The following is a 21,521-nucleotide window of genomic DNA, read 5'->3' as shown; positions in this document are numbered from 1 at the left end:
AGGCAGGGAAAAAGACCCAAGTGCAAGACTCGCGGAGGCAGAAGTGAACTCAAAAGAACCACAGCTTCCAAAGTACAAAACTCAAAATTGCATATGGACGAAACACACAGGCAGGAACGGTGGTACGACACAGACCTTCAAAGTAAAACAGGAAATCCATAGACAAAACTCAGCAGCACCCAACCAAACCTATATTAAACACCAGAAATAACAAATTACAATAATAATAATAATAATAACAATAATAATAATAATACGCAAAACACTGGGTCACAGACCCAGGACCGTGACAGTTTGCAAGTTAATCTTACTGCTGATGTCATCTTGTACACCTTTAAGCACTTTTTCCACCCCTAAAAAACTACCTGGATGCCAACGGTCATAATAAGCTTTTTGCAATCAAAGTTATACTCGGCCATGCGTGATCCTCAAAGTTAAGCTTAATTGTCATCAAATCATAATCAAACCAATGGTTTATTCAAGAAAACAAACTTTTGTTAAAATTTCAAAACATGTTTTTATTGAAGTAAAACAAATCAATACACTCAATTTTTAAAAACAAGTAAATACACACACATACACACACACACACACACACATTGATTTAACTGATTTAAAAGATTAATAAAATCACAACAGATATGCAGCCTCACTCCACCGACAAAATCTTGTTTTCTTATTTAAGACATTAGGACATTGGTTTTGGAAATCTCAGTAACACTAGTCTCTAATTCCGACAGAGACTTCCCAATGTCACTTGATTCTCTGACCTCAAAGAGATAAACTTCTGCAGCCCCTCTGACCTGAGCAGGGTGAGGTGAACCTCTCTAATAGAATGGCTGTGAAATGTCCATTCCAAAATCTTTTACACACTTCATCAGAATAGCAGAAGAAATATTATTTTTCCTTCAGAAAAAGACAAGAATGAAGAAAAAAGAAAATGTTCAGATCAAACATCAAACAATTTTCTGAGGAAGGACACTGCCCTGAACCATTTTATACCTTTCCAGAACACTTTCAAGCAAACAACATTCCACAGCACATCATATATCTCTATACCTTCAATCCAGCTCATCTTGGCCCCTCTCCCACTCTAAAAAAGTTACGACCACCCGTCACCTCCCGAGAAGGAGGATGTCTGGAGATCTTCAAGTCTACAATGCAATTGCATACAATTGGTGTCAGGAGTGAGCTTGCTATACCAAAGTGAGAAAGTGATGTTACTATTACCAATGTGATATGATTAAAATATGTCATTATTACATAAAATAAAGAAATTTCCAGTACAGAGGAAAGCAGTCTTACATATTTGTTTAATATGTGCATTGAAGGACATGGTCAAAAATCACATGTGTTTCTTTGTGCGTCTCTGTATGTCATTATGTATGTTTGAGTGAGTGAGTGAGCCTCTGTGTGTGTGCATGCCTGGGCCAGGGTTTGGGGCTTGATGTGCCTTTGCCCCTGTAGAACATGGTCATGGAGGGAGTGGTTACATATCTAAATGCATATAACACAATAACACGAATTGAAATAAAAAAAAAAACTAAACAGATAAAAGAAACACCTGAAAAAGACGAGGCTACTGAGAACCTATAAAGCTGATGTTAGAAAATCAAAATATGTTTGGCACAACAGTACATTCAGATCATAGTTATAATTGCAAAAAAGCTGACAGACAGAACAGGATTTAAAAAAAACAAAAGACAAACTCCTATATTTGTCATTGCAGAGCCAATGAGCTGTATTAATTTGCAAAATGAAAAAACAACGATAGTCTCTGTTGGTCTCTTACTCGTTACATGTCTCTTCCTCTTTTATCATCTTTTTAAAATTATTTTTTTAGAAAGCCAACCATGATATTTAATATATAAAAAGAACTGACTACATTTCTGTTTTTCATCAAGAAATCATGGAAGTGCTGTTTCTGCAGTCACAGTCCTTTTTAAGCAACTGGAGCTGTTGTGTTTTGTTTTTATTTGAAATTTATTCAATGGTATGGATATCCGGATCACTCCTCATGTGTTGTCCTAGGTTGTTTAAATTCATCAGGCAATGGTGCACCAGCTTTTCTGTTTTAATTGTTTTAATTTGTCTTCGTGCTTTTTCTGCATTTCCTCCCTTTCTTTCTTAAGCATTTCTTCTTTGTGGTCTGCGACTTTGTGCAAAAGAGTAAACTCATTCTTGTGTTCCTGTTGCTTTTGCATTAATATTCCATATGTTTCCTTCAGATCCCTTATCTCCTCGTTATATTTATCTATCAGTGATTCAAAGTCCCTGGTGTATTTCTCACTGAAATCATTGAACAGTTCAGCTTGATTTCTGGCATCATCTTCATATTTCTGCTTCATTTCCTCCATTTTAGTTTTATAGTCTTTCTCTAATGCTCTTCTCTTCCTTTCCTCCTCCTCTAATCTAATGCAATGTTCTTTTATTTTCCTTTCATATACTTCTCTTTCCAAGTCATATTTTTCTTTGAGATTTTTAATTTTCATAGCTTCTGCTTCTCGTCTCTGTATTTTTTCTTGATAACTTTTTTCCCACCAGTCATTTCTTTCCATCTCCCAGGCCTCTCTCCCTTTTCTTGTTTCTTCTCTGGTGTGCTTCAGCTCTCTGATGAGCTCTTCCTTTGATTCAGATTCTATTTGCTTCTCCAAAGTTTCCAGTCTTTGTTTCCATTGTTGTCGTTGAGTTTCTTCCTGTTCTGTCTTCTTTCTGTCTTCATCTTCTCTGATTTTCTTTTCTATCTCTCTTTTCTCTCGCTCCTTGATAATGCAGTCCTCCATCTGCTTCAGCTGAATCCTACTCTGCTCTTTCTCAGATTCAAATTTAGAGATCTGTTCTTCTATTTCTCTTTTTATTTTTTGCATTTCTTCTTCATGCTTCCTTTTAAGCTCCCCCCTCTCTCTCTTCATGTCTTCATCTTTCTCTTTCAGCAGCGTCTCTACTTTCTTCTGTATCGCTGCCTCAGCCTCTTGGAACATCTCAGTGGTGTAGTGTCTGCCATCATTTTCTTTCAACATGGCTTCAGTTTTGATCAGCAGGTCTGTCACTTGTCTACGGTTTGTTTGATCTTTGTTGTTGAAGACGTGGTATCTGCCTCCACAGTCATTAATCAGAGTTTTTACGAAATCGGCACAATCTTCTTTTATGTAACTTTCAATGGATGTGTCTTCAAGCTCATCTCCTCTGGTGAAAGTAACAATGATGAAGTTTCCTGACTTCTTTCCAAAAATCTCTTTGATCTTTTTCACGGTTTCTTTTTCCTCATCTGTAAATCGACCGATCGGCACCACCAGTAAGAACACATGAGGTCCAGGAGACAGCAAGCTGATACATTTCAGAAGCTCCTGTCGAACTTCATAATGGGACAGAGTCGTGTCAAACAAGCCGGGGGTGTCGACCACAACAACAGGACATCCATCAATTTCTCCTGCTGCTTTCTGACATTCTCTGGTCACAGAAATCTGACTGGCTTTGGATAAAAAATTTATTTTGTTTAAAATGGTGTTTGCAGTTGCACTTTTCCCACTGCCAGTTTTCCCAATCAGCACCATCCGGATGGACTGTTTAGTATCACTTCCATTATCAGGTCCAGCCTCCCTCTTGTGTTTAACTTCCTCCAGTTCAGCATCAAGTCTTGTTACCCTCTCAATCTGAGCTTTGCATAACATCTCAGTTGTGAAGCACTTGGGTCCTTCAGGTCTCATCTTTTCCACTCTATCTATGAGCTCAACAATTGGTTTTGTTTCCTTGATATTAAGAACAACTGAATTTCCTCCCCACCTTTCAAAGAGCTCATGCATGTCTTTGTTTTCCTTTAGAGAGTTAACAACAACTGGATCTGTAGGATCTGAGTCCACAGTGAACAGAATCATGGTGAAGTCATTGACTCGAGAGCTGAATGTGTTCTGGATGGTCTCTAACTCTCCTTTGTCTTCATCAGTGAGGGGAGCCACAGGTAGGACCAGGATGAAGGCATGGACACCCTCAGGATCACAGAGGGAGATACACTTGAGTGATTCCTCCATCACTGCCTCCTGAGGTTTTCCATACAAGGCAGGCAGCTCCACCAGGGAAACCCAACGTCCACACACCTCTCCCTGATGTTTAACACACTCTGATGAGTTCGAGACTGAATGAAGCTCTGTCTGACCTAAAATGGCCTTGGCTGCTGAAGTCTTCCCTGCTCCTCTCCTCCCACACAGAACCAGGTTTAAAGATGGTTTGAGGAATTCAGGCTGTGGTCTGATGGTCTCTTCAGTGACTCTGAGGAATTTTCCTTTGTTCTCATGTACAATGTCTTCAATCTTCTCCATCAGCTGTTTATGATCATTTTCAAACATGTTGTAGTGCCGACCTTCACAATCGCTGAGGAGTAATTTCACAGACACACTTGTCTCTTCCTCATGTGTGATGATGACCATGGAGTGTTTAAAGATATCTTCACCAAACAAACTCAGGATGAACTTCAGAGTTTTTCTGTTCTCCTCAGTGAAATCAGAAGGTTTCACTAACAGCAGCAGAACATTTGGTCCAGGAGGACAGAGACTCACACAGCTCCTAATCTCCTCTCTTACCCTCTCCACAGGCAGAGTGAATATGTCGGGAGTTTTCACCACTATTAATGGTTTTCCTCTCCACTCTCCATGATGGGAAACTTGACTGGTTCGAAGAATTCTTGGAAAGCCTGATTCTTTAACATTTCTGATAAAATTAAAGAGTGATGTTTTCTTTTTGTGGCTCATTCCAAAGAGCATAATCCTGAGTCCATTTTCTATGAAGAAAAAAACAAGAATTACTTTCAAAGGTTAAGAAAAGTGGACTGATTGCACTAAATACTTCAGTCAAATATATTTTACAAGAACTCTATATGAAACATGTGTGTCTGAGAGTTTGTATATAATTTCATGCTTCACTCTCTTTTATGTTTTTATGTCTTTCTATTACAGCATTAAATCAGCCTCTGCTTCATGTGGCTTTTCTAATCTATGAGGTGGAAAAACAAGAACAGACTGGACAGTGTACAATGCAAAGACTGATTATGTTTTAGAAGAGGTTTTTATTTTGTTTTACATGTTCTGGGACAGAAGGTTTTAAAGGTTTACTTAGTGGACTTCCACTAAATTATAACTGTATACATATAATGGTGAAATGTTCTTTCAGTTTTAGTTCCATTAATTAAACCAGAAAATATCATAACTTTACTTCAGTAAAGAAAGGAACTGATGAAGTAGATGTTGAACACTTTTGGTGGACAGTGTCTTTTTTATCTAACAGTACTCTCCAGTGTACTGTGTATTTCCAGTTAAAAATATGGGTGTTACAGTGAAGGTTACGTAGTTATTGGCACTGACTCGACATTTATAAATGAAAAATTTATATTATTTACTAACTAGAGAGCATATCAGCACATCACTTGTTCCACATTTCATACAGCATCACTTCACAATGGGTTAAAATCATTTTTCTAATCAAAATTCAACACACAATGCTCCATAAGGACAACGTGAAAGCTTGAAATTCTTGCAAATTCATTAAAATTAAAAACTTGTGACCAATTTGATTTAAGCTTTTAACATTATTACAAAATATTTTTATAGACTTACGAACAGGGGCTCCAGCTGTGCTTGGATGACAAATCAGATGATTTCCATCATTATGCGCTATAATTTCCTTAATTTTTGACTGCAACTCACGAACTTCAAGGAATTTCCGTCTCAGCGATCGAAATCTGCATTTTCTGATCAAGTCCTCTAAAGGTTGACTGTACATGCGAGACTTCGTTCTGGGCGTTGATTTCAGAACCAGTGAATGGTCAAAAGAATAATCACTGAAGATGTTCAGGATTTCACAGAGCCTCAGTTTGTGTTCCTCTGTGAAGTCCTCAGGCTGTATGACCAGTAGGAACACATGAGGGCCAGGATCAGAGAGCCTCACACACTTTTCCACATGTCCTCTTAGTTTGTCTTCAGAGATGCTGGAATGAAGCAGATCTGGTGTGTTGATAAGAACAATTTCTTTGCTTTGAATGCTCACATGACAGTCAACTTCTTCCACTGTGTTAAATTTGTTCTCTCCCAGTAAGAAGTTTCCCACTGAACTCCTCTCAGACCAGCTGTTCCCCAGCAGAACAATCCTCATCTCAGACACTGAAATGGTAACAAAAATGTTAAAGGTTAGCACAAATGTAATCTTTTAATGCAACATGTGTTCTAAATAATACATTTGAATTACTATAGATTCATATAATACAAAATGTTTTATTTAAAATGTAACTCCATGACTTACATGTTTCATCTTTGTTTTCACACGTACTGTTTTAGCTTTAATAATGTTGAAGACATACAGTTGGGTCTGAACATTTTTAATCATAGATTGTGTAGTACATCATGACAATTTCCAGATTTAGAAATGAAAAAATTAAGATGCAGATAAAATGCAGGTTCCACATTTAATAAACAGTGTTGGGCAAGTTCTTTGAAAAAGTAATTGATTATAGTTACTAGTTACTTCTTCAAAAAAGTAAATGAGTTATTAACTGAGTTACAAGATTCTAAAAGTATTTAATTACTAGGAAAATTAAATAGTGCGTTACTTTAAAAAAGAAATGTTTAACCCTCTGGTGCCCAGGGTATAATTGGCCATTTTTAACTACTTTTGATTTTACCTCTACATTTTACCTTAAAAACTATTTACTTTGCCTTGTTTCTTTAAAGCACAACCTCATGTGTCTGTATTTACGGTTATGTTTTCATTTTGACATACTGTATTAACACAATTGATCTAAAATCAGACAAAAAACATAAAATTCAAGTACAAAAAGTTATATTTTTTACTGTAACAACCACAAACGTGTTGTGGAAGTTTTCCATTAAATAAAGCCTGCAGACGAGCGGTGAGCGGTAGCTAACATTCTTTAATCAAAACAAAGAACAGAAAACCAAGCTTGGTGGAGAGCCTGCATGATCGTGGGGCAGGCAGTCAGCAGAGTCTCTCTCTGAGCCTCAGTTAAATACCTTCTTCAGGAACAAAAGGCAGTACACAGCTGTATCACACCTTAAGGTTCACACTCCCTTGCTACCTCCCAGAGTCATCGAAGAGACAAAAGATTGTTCCTGTGGAGTTGTCTGCTTCCCCCAACTTCCTTACCAGACCCCCACCATCTGTCTAACTGTATGAGTGTGAGACATGTTAAAATCCAGTGGCACCAAAGCATTATACAATAAAATAATGTGAATAATACATAAGTAAAAGAAATTCCTATACGCATGTTTAAATGAATCATATTTCATAACTTTAAATGCAAATATAAATTGTCAATTTTAAAATCCTATACACAAGTTATTTGCAGCCATTTACCTTTTACCCTTTTTTATAACCATTTCAAACTATTTACATAACAATCAGGTGTTCTGCCACATAAGTTATTTGTGCCAGTGTAAAAAATAATTTCTGTCCACTATAAACATCACAGATGGTCTGACAGCAGCAGGTGTATCACTCCTCCTGTTTTTTTTACCTGGAGACAGCAGTCGCCTCATTGTGCTGACACACAACACAAAACTATCCACAACACTACACACTAACTACACAAGACAACACATTAACTACACACTCCAAACATACTAAACGTCACAAATCTCTCACATCTCAAAACTCTCTCTCTCTCTCTCTCTCTCTCTCGCTGTCACTCCTAAAACTTCCCCCTCTTCCTAAACAACCAAATGAGCAATAAAATTGCTAAGGGACGGTACAGGGAAAACATGAAGTCTGTTACAGCAGCTGAAACATCAGGTCGGGACAAGATAGCTTCCCAGGTCATGTGCTCAAAGCATGCACTCACAAACTGGCAGCTGTCTTGGCAGACAACTTTAGCCTCTCATTGTTTTTGTCTGTAGTCCCCTCATGCCTTAAGAGGAACACTATCATCCAAAATCATCATCATCAAAGGTGGTACGGATCAGCAGTGTCACATCATCTACACTGACGATCAGTACCCCAGGGATGTGTGAGTCAGCCCCTGCTGTAAATTCTGTTCTTCCACGACTGTGGGGCCACACACAGATCCAACACCATCATTAAATCTGCAGACAACACCACCATCATCAGCTGCAATTCAGATGGAGACAAGTCTGCTTACAGGGCAGAGGTGAGAGCCCTGACATCATGGTGTCGGGACACAGAGGTGGAGAGAGTCAGATGTTTCAGGTTCCTGTTGATTAACATCAGTGAGGATCTGAGCTCGTTACATTACTTATGTGACATATATTTTTTTATTAATATATGTCTTCTTTATTTATATAGTGTATCTTATTTATGTCTTATTTATTTCTGTTAGTTCTGTGCATTTTTACTTTTCTGTGTGAAAATATTGAGGATGATCTGAGCCTAATAATTTCATTGCTAATAGTAATATGCCATTGTTACCTGTATATGACGAATAACAACTTGAACTTGTTGAACTATTTTTTTTGACATCCTTAAAATAAAGGTTAAAGTATGTACTTTAATTGCATCTTCAGAGTTTAATTTCTAATCTTTTGTAATGTCCTACAGAGGTATGGAATATGTATCAATATAAATGTCACTGTCAACAAACTCCCAGAGCTGGATATTCAATTTAATGTGTTCAACTTTGCTGTGGTACCTTCTATTCTGAGCAGGTATTTTTAACCAATAACTATTTTATTCCTTTTGAATTAATATAGCTCTACTTAGTTGTATTTTTTTTCTTCAAGAAATAACTTGGAGTGTTTTTCAAAACTCACTGTCGAGTGGTGGGGAAATGCTGTTCCTACGTTTCATGATTAATTAGTCTTCTGGAACTGCAGGAGAAAAAAAGAAAAACATGATTTAAGCTGTTTAATTTTTTATCACACTTTTATTATTTGGGTAAACAGGTGGAAAAAGACTAACTTAAAGTTGAAGTAATGTAGAGCCTGTTTCCTAATTCAAATTGTGATATTGCTAATACAAGTTGGGTGTCATCTGCGTAGCAGTGAAAATGTATACTATGTCTTCTGATGATACTGCCTAAGTGAAGCATGTATAATTTAAAACGGAATTGGTCCTAGCACTGAACCCTGTTGAACTCCATAATTAACCTCAGTGTGTGAAGAGGACTCTCCATTTAACAAATTGGAGTCTATTAGATAGATATGATTCACCACTGTTACATATTGCATATCTTCAGGTATTCTGCACAAAAAGAAATAAAATTGTACTGTAAATATATACTGTACAACATAAACAGCTTTAAGTTATGTGTGAATTCATGGTAATTTTCTGGAAAGCAAACAATATTTGCCCATCTTGCATTGTAAGTACGTTGTCGTTTTCAGGGCATGGGCTGTATTATGGAGTGAATCAACAGATTTGATAGCCCTGAAGCACATCCCCCTTCCCAAAGAATGCTCTGAGAGGGATAGTAAAATGTCTTTTGGGGGGGAAAAAACAGCAGTAATACCTATTCCAGAATAATTAATTCTGGGTTAAGAAGTGGGTTTCCAAAACACAGATCAATGGAAGATTGCTAACAACTATAGAGTGCTAGACTTTAATAAACTAGATTATTACCTCTGTTAATCTAAAGTTGTTTCAAAATGTTTACTTATAAAATATGGAATCGATTCAAAAAGGTCTAAAATTGTATAGAAATGGAGAGGCAAATCCAGTCTTGAAGCCAAAAATTTCAGTTAGCCATAGATGAGGGTAAACGACACACATAAGCAGTGAAAACTGTCACGGTCCCCGTGTCTCTCTGGTTGGCTCACGCTGGCTACAGGTTTTGTTGTTGTTGTTATTTTTTGTTGTTGTTTTCTTTGTTTCTCCTCCTCCTCTCTGCCTGGGTGGAGCCAGGGGCGGAGCGTGGGGGTGGCTTACTGGGCTTAAACCCGGGTTGTTTTGTCAGAAGCCCGGGGTCTTTTAGAGTGTAATTTTTTCATAGGTAGATGCCTGGCTGACAACTGTATAAAACAAAAAGTACACACAATATTCAAAGCACATAGTGCACACTGTGGGAATTTACGACTGTGCGTGAATCCCCCCTAATATTGGTATGATTCGAGCTCAGGCACTAAGCGACTGAGCGAGGGGGCGGGGCAGCTGCTGCCAGCAGTGAGTGCGCTGTTGGAGAAACGGAGCCAGCCATACTAAGGAGAGCTTAAGTTTGACCAGGTACCAAAGCAAATCATTCGTACTGTACAAATAATGTAAATATGACCGTGCATCACGAAAGATTGATATCAAACTGATCACTTGACCCATATTACGTTACTCGCTCTTCAAGTGAATCAACAAATGGCGAAATGAAAAGCCGAACAAATGCTATTTTTATTAATGCTGTTTCTTTAGAGAGTCTTAGCTTACATGTGTTTATTTCATATTTTCAGTTCTTACCCTCCCCGACTAAATTGGTTTCAGTTATGTACTGAAATATAAGAATGGACATTAGAGGCTTCTTTCAAAGAAAAAACTCAGGTAAATGTTATTTTGTATATTATGCTTTGTATGTTGTTCAGTATATTTCTATGCAAAACAAGAGGGATTTCAGTACACAGCAGGATATTCACATTTGTAACCAGATATTTACATACTCTTTAGGGAGAAAACATTAAACATTTTTACTGTACAACATCAATTTAGAGTAAACTTTTGTTTTAGATAAATATTGAAATATATTTTGAATTAGTTAAATGTCAGAATAAAGAGAGACAGAGCTTTCTGTTTTTTATCACTTTCATCACATTTAGGAGTACATATACACTAAGTTTATTGTAAATTAATAAGAAAACTCCAGAGGATTCCATCCTGAGCCGAAGAAGCTTCTGATTGGTTAGTAGAGTCCATGTGAGTAAATTGGTGGCACACCTGTGGATGCATATAAGGCAAAACACAGAGCCTGTTTCTGTGACATGGGAACATCAGGAGATGTCAACCAAAACACCAGGAAAAGAACCATGGAGCTCCATAAGTGTGGCTCAAGTCTGAATACAATTTGGTGCCATTTGCAATTAAGAAATACAGATAGTTTCTCTCTTTACTCTTAAAGTTAACAAATATGTTTTTTATATTTATCAATCTAAAAAAATAAACATTTAGTCTGATTTGATGTTACAATTAAAAAAGTGTTTGTGTTTTGATCTGAAGAGTATGTAAATATCTGGTCTCCCCTGTATATTTGATGATTGTCAGCACAAAGAGGGAGAGAGAGGAACAGAGAGGGAGAGAGAGGAGAATGAGGACAGAACAGAGACGAACAAGAGCAGGTGAGACACACATGTTAGTCAAATGGTCGTTTACCAAAAGTATCACCGTATCATAGGTACTCATGTATCTCGTACCTAGTGTTTCTTTTTAGGTTTGTTATTTTTCAAATTCTATATTTATTAAGTTATGCAGGCTTGTTTGCACAACAAGGCTGAATAATTATATAAACTTTTCTCAATCTAAATAGTGGACTTTGGTAGAATTAAAAAAACAAGTGTAGTGCAGGTCTATGATGATTTTTAGTGCTACTATCATCTAGTTCTGATTGTGGTTCTGTCTTGGTTAAATCCTCAGTAGCCCTGATTTTGAACTGTTGTAGTCCTGTTTTAATTCTAATAATTTCCCCCAGGGATCAATAAAGTATTCTGATTCTGATTCTGATTCCGGATCAGTTCTGGGTCTGGTTGAATTGGGGTTTAGTCCTCATGTCTTGATACAGCCCCGACTTTGTTCTGCCTTGCTGCTTAATTAAAAAACTAGTTTAAGGTGTCCTGCACATGTGATATATATTTTTCCCTATATGAAGTCATTCTTTTTTGAACAAAAGTCAAAACAGAGCCTATTAATCTTTCAGTCATTTCTACCCCCCCCCCCCCCCAAAAAAAAAAAATCCCACATGTATACTACCCTTTTGGGCTAAGCCCCGGGTGTTTCAAATGTCTGGCTCCGCCTCTGGGTGGAGCTCGTTACGGGCTCTCGCTCTTGGCCCACGCACCTGTGTGATTGTCTCCACCTGCTGTTGATCTGGCTGATTTACCCAGCTGCTATTTAAGACAGTGGCACAGAGCAGCTCACCGCTGGAACGTTGAACCTCCTGAGTTTGTGCTCTCGGCATTATCAAAAGAATCCCCTGTATGTATTTTGCTGTGGGACTAACGTTGAATTCTGTGTGTAGATATCCCTCTTCTGGACCAAATCACGGGACCTGCCCGGGTGTGGCAGCGTGAGTGGAGTTTTAGAGCGAGTGCGGCTGAAGAGGAGTGCGTGTGTGCGGAGGAGCTGTGGCGGTGACTGTGTGGAAGAGGAAGCGTGTGTGTGGATTCCCCCCCTTCTCTCCCTGGACCCCCCCCCCCCCCCCCTTCCCAACTCACTGTACATATATATAGCACTGAAGTGATCCCCGTTGTAAATAAATAATCTCCTTTTGTTCTCAAAGAAAGAACTGTCTGCGCGTGAGTCCGTCCAGTAGCCATGACAGAAAACAAAGCAAACAAACACCTGAATATGTGTTTGTGAAGGAATTCAGTCCATAAGCACATCCATCTACAAAGCACAGAAAAACAACTTCGGATGTATCTCACTCTCTTAAACAATTAACTAGAGATGGCACGATACCACTTTTTAATGTCCGATACCGATTCCAATATCATAAATTTGGATATCGTATGGTTACGGTCTAACCTTGGTTCTCTTAGTGAGAGACTATCTCTCCACACCGTTACATATTAAATATGTCGCCGAGAGTGAATGACCAAAGAACTATACACATATGTACACACCACCCCAATCATGGCCAAGCCAGATGCGAAGGCCAAGCCGGGGAGTGGAGGCGCAGTCCGCAAGGCGCAAGACTGGCCCAAGCTGGTCCCGCCAGACGCAGGGGCCGCAACAATCGGCCGCTCCCGGGCAGCCAGCAGGAGCTTGGCAGCCCAGGGAAAGGCTACTGCCGAGGGGCACCAAGCACCCGGTCCCCGAAGGACGGGCTGGACGCCACATTCAAGCGGTAGAACCGCGTAAAGATGGAGGCCACGTTGCCGCCTCACAGATAGTGAAGAGGGAGGCGCCTCTCCACAAAGCCCAGGAAGTGGCCAGACTACGCGTAGAGTGGGCCCGTACGCCCGAGGGGAGAGAGACACCTGTCTAGGCGTAAGCCTGGCGGATGGCCTCTACGACCCAGCAGGACAACAGGGGCTTGGACAGAGGCCTGCCAAGCAACCCAGGATGGAACGAGGCAAACAGTTGGTCCGTGGAGCAAAACGGCAGAGTACGAGCGACGTACAGCGCCAGCGCTCAAACAGGGCACAGGGCCCAGAGACGTTGCGCTGCCTCCCGTTCCAAACCGCCAGTGGGAGCTGACCACAGCTCAACCGACTGGGAGAGGTGAAAATTGGAGTGGGATTTCGTCAGGAAGGCGGGGTTAGGTCGAAGGACCACCCCACGACCATCTGGCAGCCATCTGCAACAGTCGTGATGGAACGACAGGGCCTGAAACTCGCTAATTCGTCTAGCAGACGTAATAACGAGGAGAAAAGCGGTCTTGAGCGACAATCACTTCAACCCTGCTTCCTGCAGAGGCTCGAAGGGAGGGCGCTCAAGGGCACTGAGGACCAGGTCCAGATCCCAGGGGGGGACCGAGACTCCTGCATGGTGTCAATGACCAAGGCCGGGAGGCCTAGGGTACCGAGCCCCTCCCTCTCAGGGGCCAGGCAGTCAGCCGCAGCCCTGCAGGGAAAGGATGGAACAGATCCCCGTCGGCCTGAGATAGGAGGTCCCTCCGATTCGGGAGCGGCCAGGGCACGCCATCCAGGAGGGGCGGAATGGCCGAAAACCAGGGCATGTGAGGCCATAGCAGGGCCACCAGGATGAGCCGCACCGCCTCGGTCTGAACTCGACGGAGGACAGAGTGAAGGAGGGAGAAGGGAGAGAAGGCGTACAGGAGGACCCGGGGCCAGGGCATCCCAGCCCAGAGGGGGATCGTCGGCCCGCAGGGAAAAGAACAGGGGGCAGTGGGTCGAAGCCCTTGAGGCAAAGAGGTCGACCGCTGCCCTACCAAACTGGCGCCAAATCTTGACCACCACCTGTGGGTGGAGTTGCCACTCCCCAGGGCATGGGCCTGGACAGGATGTCTGCTGCCGTGTACGTGGACTGCCCTGAGGGAGAGGAACCGGGGGTGGGCCCACAACCACAGCCGGGTGGCCATGTTGCAGAGGGGAGGAGAGCCCAACCCGCCCTGGCGGCCGCCATGGTGCTGTCCGTCCGGACGTGAAACGTGAAACCCCTGCAGCCGAGGCAAAAAAGCCGCAACTCCAGGACATTGATGTGTCGGGACAACCATGGGCCCGACCAGCAGCCACTGACCCTGCAACCTTCGTGGACCGCCCCCCAGCTGACTGGGGAGGCGTCTGAGAAGACCACCTGCCGGCGAGTCACAGGACCCATTGCCTGACCCTGTTGGAGATTGACAGGGTCCCGCCACCACCGCAGGGCCCGGGCAAGACCCCGGGAAACCAGCATGGTGGACAGGTGTGACTGACTGCTGTGGGCACAGGCCGAGAGACAGCAGGCGACGCTGAACCGGTCTCATGTGCAAGGAGAGTCAATGGGACCACCTGCACTGTAGCAGCCATCAAGCCCATGAGGCGGAGAGACAGTCCCCAGCGCACCCGAGAGTAGGGGCTGTAGGAGGCCAGGCACACCTCGAGGACCCGCCGGCGATCTGCCGTCAGGGAGACCAAGGCCCTGACGGAGTCCAGGGACATGCCTTGGAAGGTGGTGGTCTGGGACGGCTCCAACCTGGACTTCTTGAGATTCAGGCGGAGTCCCAGAGCCTGAACATGCGAGACCAACAGGACAACATGGCTGCGGCACTGTTCTTCTGAGGAAGTGCAGACCAGCCAGTCGTCCAAATAATTGAGAAATCTGACGCCCCGCAGCCTCATATGAGCAAGGGCTGCATCCATGCACCTGGTAAAGGTTCGGGGCGCCAGGGAGATGCCAACTGAACTCAAAGATCCGCCCCTCGAACCCAAACCTGAGGAACCGCCAGTGACCCTGCCAGATAGGGATCTGGAAATAGGCGTCCTTCGGGTCGATGGTGGCAAACCCAGTCCCCAGCGGCGATGGCCTGACGCACCCTGGGGACCGTGAGCATCTTGCACTTCAGGGGTCGGAGATAGCGATTGAGGCCCCTGAGGTCCAGAATGGGACGGAGACCTCCGTCCCGCTTTGGGACCAGAAAGTAACGGAGGAAAAACTCCATCTTGCGGTCCCCCTGTCCACCTCCTGTATGGTGTCCTTTGACAGAAGGGTCGCCAGTTCCTCCCGCGGCACCCGGCCCTGGCCCGGGTCGGCTACGGAGGTGAAGGTCGGAGTGGAAGTCAGGGGAGGCCTGCGGCAAAACTGAAGGCGATAACCCTGGGTCATGGTAGATACCACCCAAGGGTCCGCCCCCAGGGCCGACCAGGCAACCCTGCGCTGTCTTGTAGACAAGGGGGGCAGGCAGGGTGGCCTGGTCCGGGGAGATGTCAGGAAGGAGCAGGACGGCTGGAGGACAACTGGCCTTTGGCACCCCGGCCCCCTCCCCGAGCCTGAGCGCGGCTGCTGCGCCTACGAAAGGCCTCCAGCTGGGTCCGGAGATCTTCAGGACCCCGAGCTGGAGTAGCAGAGGCAGGCGGAGGCACAGAAGCTCGGGCCTGCCCCCCCTTGGCCGGACGATTGTGTAAGCCCCGTGACTTCTCCTGAGTAGTACGGCGAGTCTCTGTAGCCTGCTGGAGGAGCTGAGCAGCACCGGGGCCAAACATGGCCGCATGGTCGACCGGGAGCCTCATGAGGCAATCCTGGTCGTCCGAACGGAGCCGGGACTGAGACAGCCAGAGGTGGCGGCGTGCCACCCAAAACAAAGCCAAGGAAGAGCCTGTGGCAATAGCCTGATGTTTCATGAGTGAAGCTAGGAGAGAGGATGTGGACAGTAACTCTCCCACGCCCTCCAAATCGCCCGAGCTAGTCTGCAACTGACGGGCCAAGTGCCGCAGATGAAGCGACAATATGGCCAACGAATTGGACAGGCAGGCCTGGGTAGCCATAGACCTGTGCAGCCTAGCCAAGAGGCCGTCCATGGTTTTCACATCCCTATTAGGGCATACAGCCCGCCCCAGGAGGGAGCCTGAAGGGGCAACCAGGGGGGCCAGGGATGGATCCACCGGGGGAAGGGGCCCACAGGCAATGCGCTCCCGGCCATGCATGGCCAAAAAGCGCTTACAGGCAGGGGACCAACGGTGCAGGGCCGTGGGGGCCTCAAACTGTTTGCACACCAGGTCCTGAAAATCAGGAGCGCTGAGGCCGTGAAGCGTCGTCAAACCAAGAAGGCGCTGAGACCAGTACCTCAGGGAGGGACAGCTCAAGCGCCTGGCATGCCCTTTCCAAAAGCTGAAAGGAACTCAACTGGCCAGACTCAGTACCAGGGGAACCAGCAGGGGGCAGCTCGGGAGACAGGCGGGAGGCATTGGAGGAGAGGACGGAGGCCTCGTTAACATCCGCCTCCCCATAGTCCACATCCAACAGCCCAGGCTCAGAGGCGGGGCCACAGGAGGCAAAGGCACGGGAGGGGCCCGGCAGGTCAGTAAACGGGGAAGGGGACCCGGCCCATGGAGCTGCGGGACTAGATTCCACGTCAGCAACAGCCATTTTCCTCACTTTCGCCTGAGAGGCCTGAGATGAGGGAGGGGCGGGTCGCTTGACAGCAAAAAACCTTAGCATGAGCTTCCCTAGTCTGTGCAGGCAGAATAAAACAGTTCATGCATGAGGCAGGGGCTTCTCTAGCCAGCAAAGCATGCTCAGGACCCAGACACAGCACACAGTGCTCGTGCCCATTGTCCAAAGGCATACGAATGCCACACTCGAGGCAAGTTTGGGACGCGTGGCCTGCAATACTGTGTGGCTAGCAAGGGGCGGGGCCAAAAACCAACTGGGAAGTGGCGAGCAGCTAGCCGTCCTAGCCTAAGTCCCCAACCCACTGTGTATTCCCGCAGGGTAGGTAAGCTTTTTTTCTTCACTGCCAGTGGGACACAGCCTCTGCTGTCAGCGTGTATGACCACGGCCACAGCAGAGCTAAGCAAGCAGGCAATGGGGTAACAGTAACGCCAAAGCCGCGTGTCCCCTGTATAACGCACTACAGCAGCTAGCTTTTTTCTTTTTCCGATAGCAATGCTGAAGCCGTTTACCCTTTGTGTTATGTGACACAGCAGCTCTAGCTGACAGCATACGCTAGCAATGCAGAAGCCCTTTTCCCCTTTGTGTTATGCGACACAGCGTAGCTGACAGTGTATGCAAGCAACGCTGAAGCCCTTTTCCCCTCAGTGTACGCTTTCACAGTAGCCTAGCTGACGCCGCACGCTAGTACGCTGAAGCAGCTTCCCCCCTGTGTTATGGCTCACAGTAGCTTAGCCGACAGCATACACTCAGCAACGCTGACGCCCTGTGCCCGCCAGGTAGCCCACAGGAGCTAAGCTACCCGGCGCCCAGGCAACAGCACTCGCTCAGAGTGCTAAAGCTGAGTCTCCCCTCGAAGCGGAACAGGCTAAGGACCAGCCAACAGGGGGACAGGAGGGCACACCAAGGGACACCGGGGCTACCAGGGACACCAGGGGAATAATGGGGCTACCAGGGGAATACCAGGGCTACCAGGGGAATACCGGGGCTACCCGGGGAATACCAGGGCAAGGGAAGGGGGAGAGCCAGCGCCCACAGAGGATGCCGAAGCACGCTCCAACAGACGCAACAACACACAGCACTCTCAAGGTAAGTACGCAAACACACACACCAAGTGGAGATCAAACGATCACCGGTGTCACATCCGCACAGCTGTTTTATACGTAAGCTGTGGGGCGATCCACACAGCTGTTTTATACGTAAGCTGTGGGGCGTAGCCGGAGTGTCTTAAAGAAATATCCACACGCGGGGGTCTTACCCCGTACATATGGAATATGTGACGGTGCGGAGAGATAGTCTTGATATGCTAGAGAACTGCCGATACCGATATGAATCCAATATAGCGTATTTTGTAATCAATAAAACTGTTTTTTAAATAAATATCTTGATGCATTTTGCACAAGTTCATAATCAAGTTTTAAAAAACAAGACACTGAAGCTATTCTGTTATACCTGTATGCAACAAATAGACTCCACCCAAAACATTTTATAGTTCAGCAACACAGGTCAATCTAATAAATTTAAACCTACACCATCCTCCCTATTCTGTTATTTGAAAGAGTACTTACCTACCTAACTAACAGGGTTGCCAACTCCCAGCAAAAATATTAGGGAACCACCCCCCGCCCTTGATCGATGTAATCAACTTTAATTTAATGCAAGTGTAAAACAAATGCACAGAAATCAATTATTTTTCTACAATAATTAAATAGATTCAACATCTTTCTTCAACAGAATTGCAGACTGCACAGATGGTACCTTCCCGAAGGAAAAAGTACTATAGCTTACCAGGGTGTATATTAGACTTATTAGTTACTACAGTGGGGCAAAAAAGTATTTAGTCAGCCACCGACTGTGCAAGTTCCCCCACTTAAAATGATGACAGAGGTCAGTAATTTGCACCAGAGGTACACTTCAACTGTGAGAGACAGAATGTGAAAAAAAAATCCATGAATTCACATGGTAGGATTTGTAAAGAATTTATTCGTAAATTAGGGTGGAAAATAAGTATTTGGTCACCTCAAACAAGGAAAATCTCTGGCTCTCACAGACCTGTAACGTCTTCTGTAAGAAGCTTTTCTGTCCCCCACTCGTTACCTGTATGAATGGCACCTGTTTGAACTCATCATCTGTATAAAAGACACCTGTCCACAGCCTCAAACAGTCAGACTCCAAACTCCGCCATGGCCAAGACCAAAGAGCTTTCGAAGGACACCAGGAAAAGTATTGTAGACCTGCACCAGACTGGGAAGAGTGAATCTACAATAGGCAAGCAGCTTGGTGTGAAAAAATCAACTGTGGGAGCAATCATCAGAAAATGGAAGACATACAAGACCACTGATAATCTCCCTCGATCTGGGGCTCCACGCAAGATCTCATCCCGTGGGGTCAAAATGATCATGAGAACGGTGAGCAAAGATCCCAGAACCACACGGGGGACCTGGTGAATGACCTGCAGAGAGCTGGGACCAAAGTAACAAAGGTCACCATCAGTAACACACTACAACGGCAGGGAATCAAATCCCGCAGTGCCAGACTTGTACCGCTGCTGAAGCCAGTGCATGTCCAGGCCCGTCTGAAGTTTGCCAGAGAGCACATGGATGATACAGCAGAGGATTGGGAGAATGTCATGTGGTCAGATGAAACCAAAGTAGAACTATAAATTCAACTTAACATAAGTTAAAGCAGTTCACATGTTACCTACACTTTAAATCATATATTTTTTGACAGTTTTAATGTTCTTGCCTCTGTGCTCCACCATCATTTATTTTAAATTAAACTATAAACAAGTAGCTGAAGTGCAAACTTCATGGACCAAACTGTATGGCAGGGCATTTATTCTTTTTCTGTATTCTTAAAATGATAACTTAGAAAAAGAAATTGATTAAATCTAAAAAAGAAAATTTATAATAAAAAAACATTTGAATAAATTATAGAAAAGTGAAATAACCACTTTTCAATACCATGTGAATGGAAGGACATATCCTGGTCAAAAATGACATTTCAGCACCATTGTAGACATGAATTGATTATCACGGAATATAAATAACAGTTTTATATTGGTCTTAATTTCACACATATTTTGCCTAGACTTTCTTGTTTTTAATGATATATTAAATATTAACAGTAATTGTATTAAAAGTAATATTTTTTTTGTTATATATAAGACAGAGGATTGAAGCCAGATTTTATTATTGGTTACAGATATCTATTATTGATCTCCTCAATAACTGATATGAGCACGTTGTGTATTAGTAAGAGACACTGAGGTCCATCCACTCTTTTACACAGTGAAACTGATTCAAAATATCTTTCCATTTATTTGATAAATTCCATCGTATATATTTTTGATATCTGAGATTTTTTAGCATAATAAACATTTTTTGAGCAACTAGCAGCGTTTTTCTTAAAGATAATATTATATTAGATGAAACTCCAGTAGGTTCCCCTGGGAAATTCAGTTTCCAGTAGCATTGACAGAAGTTGCAGGTTACAGATACAATAAAGGCGAATGAGAGTAAGGATATGAGCATAAATACACCATATATACATATATACAGTAACGGTTTTTGATACGGGCGACACGGGCGGTTGCCCGGGGCGGCATCATGGTGGGGGACGGCATCACAGGCATCGGCAAAAAAAAAAAAAAAACTAAAAAAAATAGCTCTTACTCATCCTGCTCTTGCTCTTGACAAAGGCGGTCGCACTTTTCTCCTCTCCTCCTCTCCCTTAGCTTCCCTGCTTAGCCTCTTGTGTCCTTGTCTAGTCTCGTGTTTTTTGTATTACTTTTCCCTGGAACATTCTCTCACAGTCTGTTCTCTAAAACCTAAAAGAGGAATTATGGATTTGATCAACTGTTCCCTAAATGCAATTGACACCCTTTTCTCAACGAGAAGTTTGGGCTTGGGTGAGCTTGAGTGCTGAAGATATCCACCTATTCAGAACCATGGTAACAGGGTTCTGGCTGATCGGAGCTGGGTTGGCCCTGACTTATCGAAGAATTAAGAAAGCGGAACCGGCTGTTCAAACACCCACAAGGCTGCCCGCTGGGATTAAAACGGTGGGAAGAGGCGTGAGTTTCTCAAAATGGCCTCATTGAGTGCAGCACGGATAAGATCTTGGTGAGGCTTACGGCTGCTGTGAGTACTCAGAACAAGACCTCTGAGTGCAGACTTGATTACATCTTAGGGAGGCACACTGCGGTCGTGAGTTCTCGGAATCGGCTCTTTGAGCACAAGAATGACAACATCACAGAGGCAAGTTTGATAACATCATGGGGAAGCTCACGGCTCTTCAACGGGAGATTGAAAGACCAGTGTTGGACTGTTAAAACAGATTTGAAATTCATATGAGTTGTTCACACTAAAGTAAAAATCACCATCACGTCATGTGGATACCCTTTCGGCGCCAGCTGCGGTCGCAAGGCTGGAGCCGAACAAAAACACCCTGATAACGACTGTGTTTAGTCTGTTCCTTCCCATTCCATGCAAGGCCACCTGGGTTGGCTGGAAGACTGTTTACTTAGCCTAGCAGGGCGAAGGATACTGTCTCAGCTGAACTCTGGACACGCACACACATACATATACACTGATATGCACACACTCATCCCCCCTCCCTTTCCAAACGCCTTTGATGCTTGTTCCCTCCTGGGAACACGGCGGGTCTGAGCCCGCGCTGGAATGGAAGCGCTGGGCAGGATGGCTGCTGTGTTTGCTTCGGATTACTCCTCACCCCCCACCCGACCCTGTGGCTTGTCACGTGTTCCATAATGTTGTGCTGTGGACATTTATGTGCTTTTTTGTGCAGAGGAGTTTTTTTGTTTC

The 21,521-nt window shown here is 44.0% G+C and overlaps 1 protein-coding gene across 2 annotated transcripts in view; it reads right to left on the bottom strand.

The window, feature by feature from the left end:
- Positions 1 to 537: 537 nt before the first annotated feature.
- The window catches only part of LOC120717728 (GTPase IMAP family member 8-like), a 35,729-nt gene continuing 14,745 nt past the window's right edge, over positions 538 to 21,521 (bottom strand). Inside the window, exons 2-5 of one of the 2 annotated variants that reach the window (XM_040005944.1) lie at positions 12,487 to 12,531; positions 8,769 to 8,825; positions 5,607 to 6,149; positions 538 to 4,774 (exon numbers count right to left, since the gene is read on the bottom strand). In XM_040005944.1, the coding sequence (XP_039861878.1) occupies positions 2,046 to 4,774; positions 5,607 to 6,149; positions 8,769 to 8,805 (3,309 nt within the window). In that variant the 5' untranslated portion in view covers positions 8,806 to 8,825; positions 12,487 to 12,531 and the 3' untranslated portion in view covers positions 538 to 2,045. Of the gene's footprint in view, positions 4,775 to 5,606; positions 6,150 to 8,768; positions 9,822 to 12,486; positions 12,532 to 21,521 lie in introns of those variants that run through there. The other variant, XM_040005945.1, reaches the window with a different exon arrangement.

This window comes from Simochromis diagramma, unplaced genomic scaffold (assembly GCF_900408965.1).
Source record: "Simochromis diagramma unplaced genomic scaffold, fSimDia1.1 OVJJ01000510.1, whole genome shotgun sequence".
NCBI classification, from domain to species: Eukaryota; Metazoa; Chordata; class Actinopteri; order Cichliformes; family Cichlidae; genus Simochromis; species Simochromis diagramma.
This window is presented reverse-complemented; position numbering and strand designations above follow the sequence as displayed.